The sequence below is a fragment of the Erpetoichthys calabaricus genome, chromosome 9 (genome assembly GCF_900747795.2).
Source record: "Erpetoichthys calabaricus chromosome 9, fErpCal1.3, whole genome shotgun sequence".
NCBI lineage: Eukaryota > Metazoa > Chordata > Cladistia > Polypteriformes > Polypteridae > Erpetoichthys > Erpetoichthys calabaricus.
Genome location: NC_041402.2, coordinates 12,056,046 through 12,075,322, shown reverse-complemented (window position 1 = coordinate 12,075,322; position 19,277 = coordinate 12,056,046). Strand labels below are relative to the sequence as shown.

General features: G+C 41.7%; 1 protein-coding gene across 1 annotated transcript in view; it reads left to right on the top strand.

Moving 5' to 3' along the window:
- The window catches only part of nek6 (NIMA-related kinase 6), a 303,451-nt gene that overhangs the window by 129,488 nt on the left and 154,686 nt on the right, over positions 1-19,277 (top strand). The window contains exon 5 of the mRNA XM_051931987.1: positions 14,156-14,266. Coding sequence (XP_051787947.1) covers positions 14,156-14,266 — 111 coding nt within the window. The remainder of the gene's footprint in view (positions 1-14,155; positions 14,267-19,277) is intronic.

Below are 19,277 nucleotides of genomic sequence, written 5' to 3'. Positions count from 1 at the left end.
TACATGATGTGAAGACAAAAATCTATCTCTCTGTGTTGACAAAACAAAAAAGATAATCGTGGACTTCAGAAAATCACATCCTTCCCACATCCCACTCAGCATCAATGGTCTCGACGTGGAGACTGTTAGGAGTACCAAGTTCCTGGGTGTGCAAATAACTGAGAAACTTACATGGACTCATAACACCTCATCACTAATCGAGAAAGCCCAGCAGAGACTACACTTCCTGAGGCGGCCGAAGCCAGCAAGTCTTCCCCCTTCCATCCTCACCATGTTCTACAGAGGCACCATTGAGAGTGTTCTGACCAGCTGCATCACTGTCTGGTATGGCAACTGCAACATATCCGACCGCAAGTACCCGCAAAGGATAGTGAAAACAGCAGAGAACATTACTGGGTCTGCAATAGTCTGCATAGTGTGTGCAAGGCCTGCAGCATTGTGCAGGACCTCTTAAACCCCTCACATGGACTTTTCACACTTCTGCCATCCATCCCTTTTGGTCCTTTCTTCCAGGTCTGATCCCTTTCTCCTCCCCGGCCAGGATGGCTGTCTGCCTGTTAGGAGCCTCCCATCCGGGTAAGGAGCCATCCTCACTTGACTGTTTGCCAGGTAGATAATGGCAGTTTGGTCGTTCAGTGTCATATGCATCAGTTTCGCTATCCACCTTAACGTGTGATGACCAATGCACATTGTCATCACTGTCACTTGATTCAGCTAATGCTTCCCTTTCAGTTTCATCTCACCGACACTGAAGTAGCACTTCAGAGGGTGTAGTAACACAGTCTGGTCCAACGCTGCTTTAAGACACACAGAGGGGTTTTTAAGTAATCAACAGAAGTTGGGACACCTGTGCAAATTGTTTGCTTCAAGTTGCAGGGTTTCATTTCCTTTAACTCTTTGAGGGCTGAATATTTTTTCCAATAAACTCAGTTTTCTGAAAAGCACACAGAGCAATGGTTTCACACCTAAATAAAACGTCTGTTGCTATGTGCTGTGGCTGCTGTTGGCGCATGTTTGGCATCTCTGGCGGCAGTGGCTGCGCTGGGACACCTTGATGGTCAGCAGGAATACACGGTGGGCTGGCTGCCTGGCTGTCTTCGCACAACAGGTGGTCGGAGCGGTGGCAGTTGCAGTGTGACACAATATGGTTTGTACCTCTTGTATCATAAGTGGTGGCCCTCCCAGGCGAACGCTGCTGTAGGCGCATCAGCTACCCGAAAGTGTTCAGCACCACAATCGGCGGGGGACCGATAAGATGATGCTGGTTACCTCACTTTCATTTTCGATATCCATCTCCAGAGCACTTGCATCAAACTCAGAGTCCGACAAGTCAAAGTCCTGTTACGTAAAAGGTCCACTGAGTATTTTGCTTTGGCCATTCGCTTTGGTCTCTTGCCAGATGTCGAAGCCATTTTAGAGGTTGTTTGCTCTTCACTACTCACTCACGAGTAGAGAAAATCAGCAAAGCTATGTAGCTTTTCTTCTAGGAAAGAGAGTCGAACTAAAAAGTAACGTCGAGTTTTGATGCAGTTTACAGCTGATTACTGTCCTCTACCCCTGAATTTTGACAAAAGTCGACATCAGCCCTGAAAGAGTTAATTGCTGCAGAACATCTGTAGGTTGTAGCCTATTAGTTGTTCCCTGAAGAAGGCCCATCTCTATACTGTATATACAGTATAAAATTCAATGCCTGTCTGTCTGTTTGCTTTTCACGAGAGAACTACTTAACGGATTTAGATTGGGTTTTTCTCTATACTTTGCTTGAACATTCAGGTTGATTTTGCGACTTTCTCATCGCAAGTATCATAGTTCGCTTGCAGTACCGATTTATTAGCGCGAATCCAAGAGAGACTCATCGGGCTGCGGGGCCCTCCTCACTCACGCGTCTGCTTTGGGGCGTAACCTTAACTCCGCTTAGTTAGCGAACGAGAGAACTACTTCACGGATTTAGATCTTTTTTTTTTCTATAATTTGCTTGAACATTCCGGTTGATTTTGTGACTTCTCTCATTGCGCTAAGAATCATAGTTTGCTTGCAGGAGTGAAATATTTGCACTAATCCGAGAGACAGAGGCTGCAGGTCGAGGGGAGAGGGAAGCGTGACGTCAGGAATGGGGAGTTGGTATACCTCAGTGTTTTGGAGTGTAACTTTCCTCCGCTCAGCTAGTGATACATTTTTGTTTATTGGTTTTTAAAGTTTGTCCTGTTTCACTACTATGTGGGCGGAGCCACGGGAGAAGGCTAGTACAGTATAATATTCAACATCTGTCTGTCTGTCATGAGAGACTACTTAACGGATTTAGATTGGGTTTTTTTCTATAATTTGCTTGAACATTCTGGTTGATTTTGCGACTTCTCTTATCACATTAAGTATCATAGTTCGTTTGTGGTACCAATTTATTCGCGTGAATCCGAGAGAGAGGCTAAGGGGCCGAGAGGAATGGTAGGCGGAACATCAGGAGTAGGGAACCGGGCAGGGCCCTCCTCACTCACTCACGCGCCAGCCTGCGCTTAGCTGTTTGTTCAGCAGACATTATCATCTGGAGATTGTTAAGGAGTAACGTTTGACGTTTTTCAGAGATTGATCAGAGCTACGTGTGTTTTAGAGGGTAGCTGCTCATTGGCAGAGATATCACAGCCACGTGGCAACATTTGACATTAGAGTGCACCTACCTTCTGCTTGGCCAGAGATACCTTGGCAACTTTTTACATTTTTGGTAAAGAGATCAAAGCTCCATTCTCGTTCCTGATAGCAAAACTAAAAATATTGGATATCAAGAGGCCCTCGGATACGAATGCTAGCAATAGAAATTCTTCTTGATTCAAATTGTTACATTATTTTTTTTATTGATTTTTGAAGTTTGTTTTGTTTCACTACTACTTGGGCCGAGCCGTGGGGGACGGCTATCCATCCATCCATCCATTATCCATCCCGCTATATCCTAACTACAGGGTCATGGGGGTCTGCTGGAGCCAATCCCAGCCAACACAGGGCACAAGACAGGAAACAAACCCCAGGCAGGGCGCCAGCTCTCCGCAGGGCACACACACACACACACACCAAGCACACACTAGGGACAATTTAGGATCACCAATGCACCTAACCTGCATGTCTTTGGACTGTGGGAGGAAACCGAAGTACCCGGAGGAAACCCACGCAGACACAGGGAGAACATGCAAACTCCACACAGGGAGGACCCGGGAAGCGAACCCGGGTCTCCTAACTGCGAGGCAGCAGCGCTACTCACTGTGCCACCGTGCCGCCCCTGGGAGACGGCTAGTTTGTAATATCCTGAAATTTCCTTTTTTTTGCAGTTTTTGCTAACCTAATCAATAAATTTAAACCTCTGGCAGTTTCCTATTTACCTTTTCACCATTTTAGGTCATTCATTGCATTTCAACTGATTACACCTGAAGAAAAACTGGAATAACGGAGGTGTTCTATAACGTTTGACTCGTAGCGTACAGTATGCGATTGTTTCTGTATTTAGAGAGTGGTATCATCTATTCTTACATGTCACCTTGAGAGTTGTGGTGGTGCTCCGGCCTGCACTTGGCGAGGCGCACGGTGACAGAGCAACGTCACTTGTACGGTTGTGTCGTATTCCCGAGGTGACCACGATAGACTGGCCATTCAGCTCTGTGAGGGGGATGGCTGGTGTTCCATTTTGTGTGTCTCATTTTTTGACACCCAATTGCACACCCAACCTACCTTCTCTCCCTCTGAATTCCCTTTTCTAAGATTTCTTCCATTTTTTTGTCTTGTTAGAGGGTGGGGGCTGTATGAACATCATGAATAACGTGAGAGATGGACAAGAATTAACAAGGCAAGCATTCGTATTATCCTACACGGTGGCGTAGTGGCAGTGCTGCTCCCTCGCATTAAGAAGATTAGAGTTTGCGTCCAGAGTCCTTCTTGCGTGGAGTTGGCTTGTTCTCCCCACGTCTGCATCTGTTTCTCCCACCGTCCAAAGACATGCAAGTTCGGTGAACTGGCATTTCTAAACTGGCCCAAGTGCGTGCCCTGCAATGGACTGGCACCCTGTCCAAAGTTTGTTCCCCGCCCTGCGCCATATGCTAGCTGGAATCAGCTCCAGCAGACCCCCATGACTCTGTTTAGGACTAAGCAAGTTGGGAAATGACGGACTGAAGGACTGTTGTTGTCGGTTGTAACAGCCCCGGGGGTCCCTATTTTTGAACCACTGTGTATCATGAACACACAACCCCAATTTGTCGGCGAGTCTTCACTTCCAGCAGTTTGCCTATCACACCTCAGCAGCTGCCTGGAAAATGTAGTTTCTCACGTACCACCGATTATCTGTCAGTCTTCATCTATGCAGCAGCACGTTATTGGGATATGACTCTTGATTGCTAGAGCAGTTCAAACGTCGGCTGCGAGTGTGAGCTGATTGACTGTGGCTACCTGAGTTTGCAGCTCTTGCTTCTTCTCCGTTGAATGGCTCGAGATGATTGATTAACTGCCAAAAGCCTTTGCCCTGAACTTCATTGATTGGGAACACGTCTGGCACACACCCCTCTGCGTGATTTCCTCTGATTATCAGTCGTTACATTTTTTGATCCTTGCCAGTGCTGCCGCTATGGTGGGTGTGCTGCAGCCCAAGCTCTCAAACGGCAGGCGTGTTTCTTGTAGTCGATATAAGTTGTGATAAATTGCCTGCTTTTGGGGTTTCTATATGAAGTTCCTCGGTTTGCTGGGTGCTCGTCTTTCGCTCGAAATGCTCCCAAATTTAGGACTTCGTTTAGCAGGTGTGGATGAGTGAAGGATTACGAGATCCCAGACAAGGAAATGTTGTCTGCTTCTATGCGTTTTAACAGAAAATACAAGCGCCCAATGTTCTACTGTTCATGTAATCAGACAAAAGTTACAGTAAATTAACAATGTATCTAATTTAGGGTTGGTGTCACCCAGTGTGGTAACCCATGGTGTCACCCCTCCGTCTCCCTTGGGCCTCCTCCCATACTTCACCATAAGGAATCCTTAGTAAGGTTTTGTTATACCAGGTCAGGTCAGGTTGGGGGAGCCTGCACTGCTACAGCACGGTGCCATACCCACTACGTGACGAAACAGCTCGGGGTCCCAGTTGGTAACCCACTCAGGCAGACACACGGTCCAGTCCCACCCTCCAGAAATGACCATCTGTCTGCCGCAGCCAGGTGTTACATTGCCTGGTCCAGCCACTCAAGTCCTCAACAATGAGGGTCCTGTAAGCCAGATCACCCTCAGGTAATCACGCCACATGGCCGTAGTGCCGTAACTGACGCTCCCTCACAATGCAGGTCATGTGCCTCAATCGGGACTGCGTGAGCAACATAAAGTTAAATCAGCGGTACCCAAGGGTTCTCCAAAGAGAGCTGTTTAGTGCTTGGTACTGAACAATATCGGCATGTGGAGTGTGATTTTATGCCATTTCAAGGTTACTGATTACAAGTATGATCATATTTCTGATATGCGATTTTTTCCTGATAGATAGATAGATAGATAGATAGATAGATAGATAGATAGATAGATAGATAGATAGATAGATAGATAGATAGATAGATAGGAAAGGCACTATATAACAGATAGATAGATAAATAGAAGGCACTATATAACTGATAGATAGATAGGAAAGGCACTATATAACAGATAGATAGATAGATAGATAGATAGATAGATAGATAGATAGATAGATAGATAGATAGAAGGCACTATATAATTGATAGATAGATAGATAGATAGATAGATAGATAGATAGATAGATAGATAGATAGATAGATAGATAGATAGATAGATAGGAAAGGCACTATATAACAGATAGATATATAGTGCCTTCTATTTATCTATCTATCTGTTATATAGTGCCTTTCCTATCTATCTATCTATCTATCTATCTATCTATCTATCTATCTATCTATCTATCTATCTATCTATCTATCTATCTATCAATTATATAGTGCCTTCTATCTATCTATCTATCTGTTATATAGTGCCTTTCCTATCTATCTATCAGTTATATAGTGCCTTCTATTTATCTATCTATCTGTTATATAGTGCCTTTCCTATCTATCTATATATCAATTATATAGTGCCTTCTATTTATCTATCTATCTATCTGTTATATAGTGCCTTTCCTATCTATCTATCTGTTATATAGTGCCTTTCCTATCTATCTATCAGTTATATTCTAACTGATAGATAGATAGGAAAGGCACTATATAACAGATAGATAGATAAATAGAAGGCACTATATAATTGATAGATAGATAGATAGATAGATAGATAGATAGATAGATAGATAGATAGGAAAGGCACTATATAACAAATAGATAGATAGATAAATAGAAGGCACTATATAATTGATAGATAGATAGATAGATAGATAGATAGATAGATAGATAGATAGATAGATAGATAGATAGATAGATAGATAGATACTTTATTAATCCCAAGGGGAAATTCACATACTGTACTCTGGTGGTCCTATCCCTCTAATAGCCACACCTTGAAGATTACAAATGACAAACTGTCAAACATACAGTAAGCATGTCGGGTATCATTTTAGACTGTTTTTCTGATCCTTTACTAGGGTCTTAGGCCTCTATGGACCTCAGAGGGTGACAAATGACAAGTTTCTGTTGCAATATTTAGACTTTAAACATTTAACGTGAAACATGCATTTTAAAATTACAAATACGTGACACAGCTATTTTTGCTCATCGTGTACTTCAGCGTTTCTCAACCTTTTAAGTATTTGTGACCCGAGTTTTTGTAACTGTTTTAATCGCGCCCCCCCTAACATTTTTTTGAAACCCTAATAAAATTTATTCCTATATTTTTTGCTGCCGATACACTGCTACAAGTTTAAAATTTCCCTACGAATAGCAAAATTACGCCACGTATGGCAACATTCGCGCCCCCTCTTTTGTTACTTGGGGTCGCGCCGCACTGGTTGAGAACCACTGGTGTACTTGTGCCTCATGAAGTCACATTTGTTGTGAAGTCCCAAATTAGGGTGGCCTAAGACTTTTTTTTTGTGTTTTTTTCGATGGATATTTAAGGCTTTGTTTTACATCTTTTTCTTGCACATTTTCCATTACTAATCCATGCTACGTATAATACAGAGGTTATTCAACGGAAATTTATCAAGAACAAATCAGTTTTTGAACTTGATAGACAAACTGCGTCTTTGTAGAAAATGTAAAGAAAGCCCAACTTTGAATGAATAAAATCAAGTAACCCCCCGTCCCCCCACACTGAATCCACTCCTATCACCTCTGAAGTTGCCAAAATAAAACAAGGCGAGGAAATGACTAATAAGTAAGCATTTATCCACATTTGTTTTAAGAAGAATTGAGAACGATGACAGAGATCTAACAGCGCGAGATGCCTTATTGTGACAGGCCGTCACTAACTCCCAGGCGTCTTCAAAGGGCTCCGTTTTTCGCCGTCATTAGTATGCAAGTCTGCTGTGACTTCAAACGCTCAATCACGCGTCTGGAAGAAGAGACCCCGTGCAACAGACAAACGTTTTGGCTTTCCGAATTCAAACTCGAAGCTCAAAAGTTTTCTTTTTTTCTTTTTTTTCTCCTCCTGCTGAACCTCCATTATTTACTGACACATCAAGCAAGGTGAGTTTACAGCAGAGAAATTAAATTTTTATGGCAGAAGACAGATTATATCAAAGGGCGAATTCTCCAGTGATCAAAACATTAGATCATTTATTAATTAATTTCTGTTTTTGGACTGATCATTGTTCAGTGGGCCAAGTTCAACTCACACAAGACCACTTGTCGGCAACAAAAAAAAATAAAATAAAAGAGATTCTGTCTGTTGTCTTAAAACGCACAGCTCAGGTGTATCTGCCTTCATTAGCCATTTGTAGATGTGGTGAAGTTGGATCATGTCAGCTCTGCAATTTCACTCTGTCCTGGTGGGCTGACGAGGCCATTAGAGGTCCTTCCAAGAAGCCCACTGGCCAGGGACGCTAACCTGTTGTTTCTGAGAGACGCTAGGTCACCTGTTAATGGAACATCTCTGGGGTACAATGCCTTCAGAAAGTCTTCAGACCCCTTCAGATATCTGAGGGGACATGACAGACGGGTCAAACTTTATAATAATAATAATTCTTTGCATTTATATAGCACTTTTCTCACTACTCAAAGCGCTCAGCAATTGCAGGTTAAGGGCCTTGCTGAAGGACCCAACAGAGCAGAGTCCCTTTTGGCATTTACGGGATTCGAACCAGCAACCTTCTGATTGCCAGTGCATATCCCTAGCCTTAGAGCCACCACTTGGATTCAGAAAATCTTCAGACCCCTTCAGATATATGAGGGGACTTCACAGATGGGTCAAATCTGTGGATTAAAAAAGTCTTCAGACAACTTCAGATATCTGAGGAGACATGAGAGATGGTCAGACATGTAGGTTCAAAATGCATTTAAAACCCCTTCTAATATTTGAGGGGACACAAGAGATGGTCAAACTTGTAGGTTCAGAAAGTATTTTGGCCCCTTGTAATATCTGAGGGGTCATGAGAGATGATCAAGCCTATGGATTCAGAAAGTCTTCAGACCCCTTCAGATATATGAGGGGACTTCACAGTTGGGTCAAACCTGCAGACTAAAAAAGTCTTCAGACAACTTCAGATATCTGAGGAGACATGAGAGATGATCAAGCCTGTGGATTCAGAAAGTCTTCAGACCCCTTCAGATATATGAAGGGACTTAACAGATGGGTCAAACCTGTAGGATTCAGAAAGTATTTAGGCCCCTTCTAATATCTGAGTTGACATGACAGACGGGTCAAACTTGTAGGTTCAGAAAGTATTTAGACCTCTTCAGATATCTGAGGGGACTTAACAGATGGGTCAAACCTGTAGATTCAGAAAGTCTTCAGACAACTTCAGGTATCTGAGGAGACATGAGAGATGGTCAGGCTTGTAGGTTCAGAAAGTATTTAGACCCCTGCTAATATTTGAGGGGACACAAGAAATGGTCAAACTTGTAGGTTCAGAAAGTATTTAGGCCCCTTCTAATATCTGAGGGGACATGACAGACGGGTCAAACTTGTAGGTTCAGAAAGTATTTAGACCTCTTCAGATATCTGAGGGGACTTAACAGATGGGTCAAACCTGTAGATTCAGAAAGTCTTCAGACAACTTCACGTATCTGAGGAGACGTGAGAGATGGTCAGGCTTGTAGGTTCAGAAAGTTTTTAGACCCCTGCTAATATTTGAGGGGACACAAGAAATGGTCAAACTTGTAGGTTCAGAAAGTATTTAGGCCCCTTCTAATATCTGAGGGGACATGGCAGACGGGTCAAACTTGTAGGTTCAGAAAGTATTTAGACCTCTTCAGATATCTGAGGGGACTTAACAAATGGGTCAAACCTGTAGATCCAGAAAGTCTTCAGACAATTTCAGGTATCTGAGGAGACATGAGAGATGGTCAAACTTGTAGGTTCAGAAAGTATTTAGGCCCCTTCTAATATCTGAGGGGACATGAGAGATTGTCAAGCCTGTGGATTAAAAAAGTATTCAGAACCCCTTCAGATATTTGAGAGGGCATAAGAGGGTAACACCTGTAGTTTCATAAAAGTATTTGTGACCCCCTTCTAATATTTGTGGAGACATGACAGAGGGGTCAAACTTGTGGATTCAGAAAGTATTCAAACCCCTACAGCTGTTTAACGGGGACATGAAAGATGGTCAAACCCGTAGATTCAGAAAGTCTTCAGACCCCTTCATATATTTGAGGGGACTTCACAAACAGGAAAAACCTGTGGATTAAGAAGGTTTTCAGACCCCTTTAGATATCTCAGGGGGCATGAGAGACAATCAAACTTGCAGATTCAGAAAGTCTTCAGACTCCTTCAGATACCTGAGGGGACATGAGACATGGTTAAACCTGTAGATTTGGAAAGTCGTCAGACCCCTTCAGATATTTGAGAGGACATAACAGGGCCAAACCTGTAGATTCATAAAAGTATTTATGACTCCCTTCTAATATTTGTGGGGACATGACAGAGGGGTCAGACTTGTCAGTTCAGAAAGTATTCAAACCCCTACAGCTATTTAAAAGGGACATGAGAGATGGTCAGACTTGTAGGTTCAGAAAGTATTTAGACCCCTTCTAATATTTGAGGGGACATGAGAGATGGTCAGACCTGTAATTCTGGAAACTTCTCAGACCCATTCAGATATTTGAGAGGACACGAGAGACAGTCAAGCCTGTAGATTCAGAAAGTACTTAGACCCCTTCAGATATCCAAAGGGAAATGACAGACGGTCAAACTTGTAGGTTCAGAAAGTATTCAGACCCCTACAGCTATTTCACGGCGACATGAAAGATGGTCAAACCTGTAGAATCAGAAAGTCCTCAGACCCCTTCAGATATTTGAGGGGACATTACAGACAGGTCAAACCTGTGCATTCAGAAATTATTCAGACCCCTTAAGATATCTGAGGGGACATGAGAGATGGTCAACATTGTTGATTCAGAAAGTCTTCAGACCCCTTCATATATTTGAGGGGACTTAGCAAACGGGAAAAACCTGTGGATTAAGAAAATTGTCAGATCCTTTCAGATATTTGAGGGGACATGACAGAGGGGTCAAACCTGAAAGTATTCAGATTACCTCATACTGTCAAACATGTGGATTCAACAACAACAAGTTATTTCTTGTATCGGCCCAAATCACACAATCATCTCACTCGTCGTCTTCGCTTTTTGCTGTTGGTCTGCTCTAGCACATTTACAGCTCTGCTATAGTTTTTCCATTACTCCATGATTGATTTAACTGGATATTCAGCAACTTGGAGAATAATTATATTGTGTTTTATGTTTGTGATTAAAGTAAAGCACCCTGTAGAGATCAGTTGTCACTTTGACATTAAAGAGTCTTTCTCTGTTGATCAGTGGCAAAAAAAAGACAAATTCAATGCACTATGATTCAATGTTATATAATCATAAAATATGGAATATTCTTTATAGATAGATAGATAGATACTGTAGATAGATGTGAATGGCACTTGATAGATAGATAGATAGATAGATAGATAGATAGATAGATAGATAGATAGATAGATAGATAGATAGATAGATAGATAGATAGATGTGAAAGGCACTATATAATAGATAGATAGAGAGATAGATAGATAGGAAAGGCACTAGATAGATAGATAGATAGATAGATAGATAGATAGATAGATAGATAGATAGATAGATAGATAGATAGATAGATAGATAGATAGATAGATAGATAGGAAAGGCACTATATAATAGATAGATAGATAGATAGATAGATAGATAGATAGATAGATAGATAGATAGATAGATAGATAGATAGATAGATAGATAGATAGATAGATAGGAAAGGCACTATATAGATAGATAGATAGATAGATAGATAGATAGATAGATAGATAGATAGATAGATAGATAGATAGATAGATAGATAGATAGATAGATAGGAAATACACTATATAATAGATAGATAGATAGATAGATAGATAGATAGATAGATAGATAGATAGATAGATAGATAGATAGGAAAGGCACTATATAATAGATAGATGGATAGATAGATAGATAGATAGATGTGAAAGGCACTATATAACAGCTTGCTAGGTAGTTAGATAGATGCGAATTTTTAAAAATGTGTTGTAAGTTCTTCTCCTCTGTTTTTTCATTCTCCTCTAATCATTTTTTTACAATTGCGGTGTGTTCAGTAAGTCAAATAGGTGCCTCTGCTTTTTTGAATCCTTCCCTGGTTCTGGTTTATTACTCCAACATGTTCTGTCATTTGTAGCGATAAGTGGACCCTCTAACACTTTCCCTCACTGCGTGATTTTCTGTGTCTTTTGCAGCACTGGCTGAGTGCCGAGACGCTGGCGGCGGCTCACCTTTTCCTCCGTGACCTTATCTGCTACAGCACTTCATCCTTATTCACGCCGTGATATTTTCTCAACTGTCTCGACTTGGCTTTATTTATTTATTCACCCCCAGCTTGCCCTTGTCACATCTACTGTCACAGTCTGCCTGGCTTTTATTCCTTTTGTTTTACACTTTTATTTTTGGCCCAAGTAACAGAAGTTCTGATTAGCTCTAATGAATTGATTAAATGTGAATGGCACTATATACATAATAATAAACGAAAGGTTTAATTTGTGCAGCGTTGCACATTCACACTTCTTCTCCAGGACTGGAGTCAGAGGCTGACATGTGAGGGAGTCTGGTTACAATTTCCTGAATAGTCTGATGCAATGAGTGTCTGCTTGTGTGGAGGGCCCACTAAAGCAAAAGTGAGGAAAATCTTTTATATCTTATATCATTTGAGATTTGGAAGGGAGTGGGGGGGTTCAGGGAATGGAGGGGGTCAAAAAATGAAATGTAATGAATAATAAGAACAAAGGGGACCTTTGACGCCTTGAACTAAATGATTGGTAAAACTGCAATTCTAATGAGAGCCTTGGGTGGTACCTTAATACCCAATGGGGGCGCATTATCAGGCTACTGATCCATGGTGTGGCCTTGGCAGTCGGATCAAAAAGAGACGGCCGGGATCTGCTGCCAAGTACAAAAGATGTTAAAAATACATGGAAAGGAAACAATTAGGGGAAACCGTAGAAGCTGGAGGATCATGTGCTTTTGTATTAAGCATCAGGGATTGGAAATCCTTTCCCAGGTCTCAAGGTTTCCTTTTCCTTACTAGAGCTGCGAAAAATGCAATAAAATATCAAATGAGGGCCTTTATTTAATGCTGGTCTTGTTAGAAAGGTGGAATACCTGAAATGTGGTGATAGAGAGCCGTACATATACGTCTAAAAATAGTCTACCATCTCTGTGTATTGTATAGCGCCTTTTCTGTCTGTCTGTCTGTCTGTCTATCTATCTATCTATCTATCTATCTATCTATCTATCTATCTATCTATCTATCTATCTATTATATAGTGCCTTTCATATCTATCTATCTATTATATAGTGCCTTTCATATCTATCTGTCTGTCTGTCTGTTACATTTTCCTTGTCATGTCTATCTACATATCCTTTATATAGTGCCTTTCATATCTATCTATCTATCTATCTATCTATCTATCTATCTATCTATCTATCTATCTATCTATCTATCTATCTATCTATCTATCTATCTATCTATCTATCTATCTATCCTTTATATAGTGCCTTTCATATGTATCTATCTATTATATAGTGCCTTTCATATCTATCTGTCTGTCTGTTACATTTTCCTTGTCATGTCTATCTACATATCCTTTATATAGTGCCTTTCATTTCTATCTGTATATTTTCCCTTTCATCTCTCTATGCTTTTTATTATTATTTATTATTATAGTTGAAGCAGCCCCTCCCTATCATGTAGCGCCTTACATATCTGTTATGGCAGGCGGCCGGGGTCCATGCCTATGCACTCTATATTCAGGGGGAGCAGCCCTGAACGGTGCAATACCTCCCCCTGGACACTAGATGGCCGCCCCCCTGGGTTGGAGCGGTGCCTCGGTTTCCAGCAGGGCTCCATGGGAATAGAAGTTGGGTGCAGCCCTGTTGGGTCCTGCAGAAACCACCAGGGGGTGCTGTAACTGGGACTCCTGAGCCTGTGTGGGCAGCATATTCGTCACACCCGGAAGTGCAGCCGGAACTCGACGATCAACTAATCTGGAGCACTTCAGGGTGGACTATAAAAGGAGCCAGCGACCACCACTCAGTGGCCAGAGTCGGGTGGAGGAGGACAAGGTTGCCTGGGAGGAGTGGTGGTAGAAGAGAGGAGAGTTTTGGTTATATTTGAGTTTGTGCTTGGGTCTGTGTTGTGGTTGGGGGACACGGGGAAGACGTGCCTTCCAGCTGAAGAAAAATAAATATTTGTTTTATTTTACACGTGCCTCCGTGTGAATCTGTGTCGGGTTGGGTGAAATATAGCGCCTTATCTTATTCAGTTGTTTTATATCTATTATAGCACCTTGCATTTATATCTGTGTATTATCATTATTTACTCTGTATAAGATATTTTCTAGGTGTTCATTTTCTCTCACTGTGCTTTACCTGTCCTCTTGTGATTGTGTTAACCCTTGAGATTCGTGTCATTGTGAAATATGAATTCGCATGCCCTAACTCTTTCTCCTTTACGTTTTCTTTCTCTGCAGCAACTGAACCACCCCAATATCATTAAATACTTGGACTCCTTCATTGAAGACAATGTACTGAACATCGTTCTCGAATTAGCGGACGCCGGCGATCTCTCCCAGATGATAAAGGTACGTGTGATCAGAGAGCTGAAGTCCACTCTCTTTGACTTAGGGGCTCATATTAAGACCCAGCCCAGGCCCGGGTTGATGCCCCACACCATTTTTACATCGGTTTCTGGTGTTTTTCTTACCGTTTTGTGTGTTTCTTTGTTAATGTGGCCTACAGTCGGTGCAGTTAAAAGCTCATCGATTTTTTGGATCAATCAGCAATGTATCAGATATGTGCGTCATATTTTTTAAAAATGGACACTCTACTTGTCAGGTGTCTTATAAACGATCAAAGCCTCCTTTTCTGCTACCAGCACAGGTCTGTCGTGTCTTCTCGATCCTCCCTCTTTCATATAACAGGACGCAGGATGAAGCGCCGTCTTTACTGTTTAAGTCATGTCACCTTTCTGTTTTTGCTTTCTGCAGTTATGGCACCAGTGTTTCACTCTGTGGGCAGCATGGTGGCACAGTTTTTAAAGTTGGCACCCAGCAGCAGCAGCCACCGCACCACCAGAACCTCATACTTTCCACAAGTCGCCATGAAGGATGTGCTCATCGGCTCTTTTCCATATCCTTGCAACACACTCAGCTCCTTCACAAAGTCTTCACTTTTCTCACATTTTGTTTTGTTGCAGCTTTGTGCTAAAATCATTTCAATTATTTTTTTCCCATCATGAAGCCACACTTAGTAATTCAGAATGGCAGAGCATAGAAAGGACCTCAGATAGTTTTGCAAATTTCTAAAAAAATGAATTGTGTTATCAGGTTTAACATCAGTATTCAGACCCTTTGGCTTGGACACTGTGTTATCGTCATACTTCCCTTTACCTGTTTTCTTCAGGGGCGGCACGGTGGCACAGTGGGTAGCGCTGCTGCCTCACAGTTGGGAGACCTGGGGACCTGGGTTCACTTCAAGGGTCCTCCCTGTGTGGAGTTTGCATGTTCTCCCCGTGTCTGCGTGGGTTTCCTCCCACAGTCCAAAGACATGCAGGTCAGGTGCATTGGCGATTCTAAATTGGCCCTAATGTGTGTGTGCTTGGTGTGTTTGTATGTGTCCTGCGGTGGGTTGGCACCCTGCCCGGGATTGGTTCCTGCCTTGTGCCCTGTGTTGGCTGGGATTGACTCCAGCAGACCCCCGTGACCCTGTGTTCAGATTCGGCGGGATGGATGGATGTTTTCTTCTGGGCTGAGTTTACTCATCAAGTTCGTTGCCGGGTTTAAGATTAACACACTCATATAGTTGTGCTTGAAAGTTTGTGAACCCTTTAGAATTTTCTAGATTTCTGCATAACTATGACCTAAAACATCATCAAATTTTCACTCAAGTCCTAAAAGTAGATAAAGAGAAACCAGTTAAACAAATGAGACAAACATATTATACTTGGTCATTTATTTATTAATGAAAATGATTGAATATTACATATTTGTGAGTGGCAAAAGTATGTGAACCTTTGCTTTCAGTATCTGGTGTGACCCCCCTTTGCAGCAATAACTGCAACTAAATGTTTCCAGTAACTGTTGATCAGTCCTGCACACTGGCTTGGAGGAATTTGAGCCCATTCATTCGTACAGAACAGACTTCAACTCTGGGATGTTGGTGGGTTTCCTCACATTAACTGCTTGCTTCAGGTCCTTCCACAACGTTTTGATTGGATTAAGGTCAGGACTTTGACTTGGCCATTCCAAAACATTAACTTTATTCTTCTTTAACCATTCTTTGGTAGAACGACTTGTGTGCTTAGGGTCGTTGTCTTGCTGCATGACCCACCTTCTCTTGAGATTCAGTTCATGGACAGATGTCCAGACATTTTCCTTTAGAATTCTCTGATATAATTCAGAATTCATTGTTCCATCAATGAAGACAAGCCGTCCTGGCCCAGATGCAGCAAAACAGGCCCAAACCATGATACTACCACCACCATGTTTCACAGATGGGATAAGGTTCTTATGCTGGAATGCAGTGTTTTCCTTTCTCCAAACATAACGCTTTTCATTTAAACCAAAAAGTTCTCATCCGTCCACAAAACATTCTTCCAATAGCTTTCTGGTTTGTCCACGTGATCTTTAGCAAACTGCAGACGAGCAGCAATGCCTTTTTTGGAGAGCAGTGGCTTTCTCCTTGCAACCCTGCCATGCACACCATTGTTGTTCAGTGTTCTCCTGATGGTGGACTCATGAACATGAACATTAGTCAATGTGAGAGGCCTTCAGTTGCTTAGAAGTTACCCTGGGGTCCTTTGTGACCTCGCCGACTATTACACGCCTTGCTCTTGGAGTGATCTTTGTTGGTTGACCACTCCTGGGGAGGGTAACAATGGTCTTGAATTTCCTCCATTTGTACACAATCTGTCTGACTGTGGATTGGTGGAGTCCAAACTCTTTAGAGATGGTTTTGTAATCTTTTCCAGCCTGATGAGCATCAACAACTCTTTTTCTGAGGTCCTCAGAAGTCTCCTTTGTTCGTGTCATGATACACTTCAACAAACATGTGTTGTGAAGAGCAGACTTTGATAGATCCTGTTCTTTAAATAACACAGGGTGCCCACTCACACCTGATTGTCATCCCATTGATTGAAAACACCGGACTCGAATTTCACCTTCAAACTAACTTGCTAATCCTAGAGGTTCACATACTTTTGCCACTCACAAATATGTAATATTCGATCATTTTCCTTAATAAATAAATGACCAAGTATAATATTTTTGTCACATTTGTTTAACTGGTTTCTCTTTATCTACTTTTAGGACTTGAGTGACAATCTGATGATGTTTTAGGTCATATTTATGCAGAAATCTAGAAAATTCTAAAGGGTTCACAAACTTTCAAGCACCACTGTACATAGATATACACACACACACACACACACACACACAGAGCCTAAGCACGTTAGCACCCAATGCCCAGCACTTTAAACCCCACTAGTACCGTATGAATAACACGGGTGCAGTCTGCTTTCCCGCGTACTCCAAGAGACGTACTTATCACAACGGGTGATGTCTTACACCAGTGCTCGGCCCTGGGGACCCACTGTGGCCGCAGGTTTTTGTTCCAACCAGACTCACAATCAGTGACAACCAAGGCTGGACTGGGAAGCTTATTCAGGCCGGTAATCCCAAGTCTAACCCCAGCCAGGCCATACAATATTCATCAGTTTTCTTATTCAGGCACAGACTCAAAAAAAAAAAAAACAACAGACACCATTTTGTCTTCGAATTTTTAATAAGTGAGGAGACAGCAGATTCAGCTTTTACACATTAATTTCACCTGTAAATATTAGTCTCAAGGCAACCTCTAATAAAGTGTGGAACAATACGTCATAAATAAATAAGAACATTAGAACAATCCAGATGAGAACAGGCCATTCAGCCCAACAAAGCTCACCAGTCCTATCCACTTATTTCTTCCAAAAAAACATCAAGTCACATTTTGCAAGTCCCCAATGTCTTACTGTCTACCACACTACTTGGTCGCTTATTCCAAGTTTCTATCGTTCTTTGTGTGAAGATAAACTTCCTAATGTTTGTGAGAAATTTACCCTTAACAAGTTTCCAACTGTGTCCCCGCGTTCTTGATGAACTCATTTTAAAATAACAGTCTTGATCCACTGCACTAATTCCCTTCATAATTTTAAACGCTTCAATCAGGTCACCTCTTAATCTTCTTGTACTTAAACTGTAAAGGCTCAGCTCTTTTAATCTTCCCTAATAATTCAACCCCTGTAGCCCTGGAATCATCTTAGTTGCTCTTCTATGGACTTTCTCTTGTGCTGCTATGTCCTTTTTATACCCTGGAGACCCAAACGTCACCCAGTACTCCAGATGAGGCCCCACCAGTGTGTTATAAAGACTTGAACAGAACCTCCTGTGACTTGTACTCCACACATCAAGGCGCTATATAACCTGACATTCTGTTAGCCTTGTTAATGGCATCTGGACACTGTCCGGATGTAGATAGTGAAATGTCCACGACGACTCTGAAATCCTTCAATCTTTCCTTATCACTCATCCTCTGTAGCCCCCTAATCAGCCCTGTCGCTCTTCCCTAGACCTTTTCTTGTGTTGCTATGTCCTTTTTGTAGCCTGGAGACCAAAACTGAACACAGGACTCTAGATGAGGCCCCACCAGTGTGTTATAAAGCCTTGAGCAGAACCTCCTGTGACTTGTACTCCACACATCAAGGCGCTATATAACCTGACATTCTGTTAGCCTTCTTAATGGCTTCTGAACACTGTCTGGCAGTTGATAGCTTAGAGTCCACTGTGACTCTTAAATTCTTCTCATAAGATGGACTTTCGATTTTCTGACCGCCCATTGTGTATTCAAACCTCACATTTTTACTTCCTATGTGTAATACTTTACATTTACTGACATTAAATTTCATCTGCCACAAATCTGCCTAAACCTGTATGCTATCAAAGTCCTTCTGTGATGATATAATGGATTCCAAATTATCTGCTAATCCACCTATCTTGGCATCATCTTCAAACTTTGTAACGGCCGACCTCTTACCCGGCCGGCAGCTACACTTCCAAGACCTGTGGCCTGGATAATTTACTGAGCTGAATCTAAATATCAAGCCGTACCTCTAACAAATAAAAATTTTCCCCACAATTGATGGTTTAATTAAGCTCACAAAAACAGGTGATATGTAAAATAGGTGCGTAATTATATTAAACGAACAACAAAAAACAAAATGCACAATAAATATATATATATACTAGCAAAATACCCGCGCTTCGCAGCGGAGAAGTAGTGTGTTAAAGAGGTTATGAAAAAGTAAAGGAAACATTTTAAATATAACGTAACATGATTGTCAATGTAATTGTGTTGTCATTGTTATGAGTGTTGCTGTCATATATATATACATATACACATATACACACACATATACACACATATACAGATATATTATATATACATATACACATATATTTTTTATATATATATTTTTTATATATATATATATATATATAGCTGTGCTCCACTCTGCCAGCAGTCGGTGTCAGCAAAGGCAACGGAATCACGTCTCAA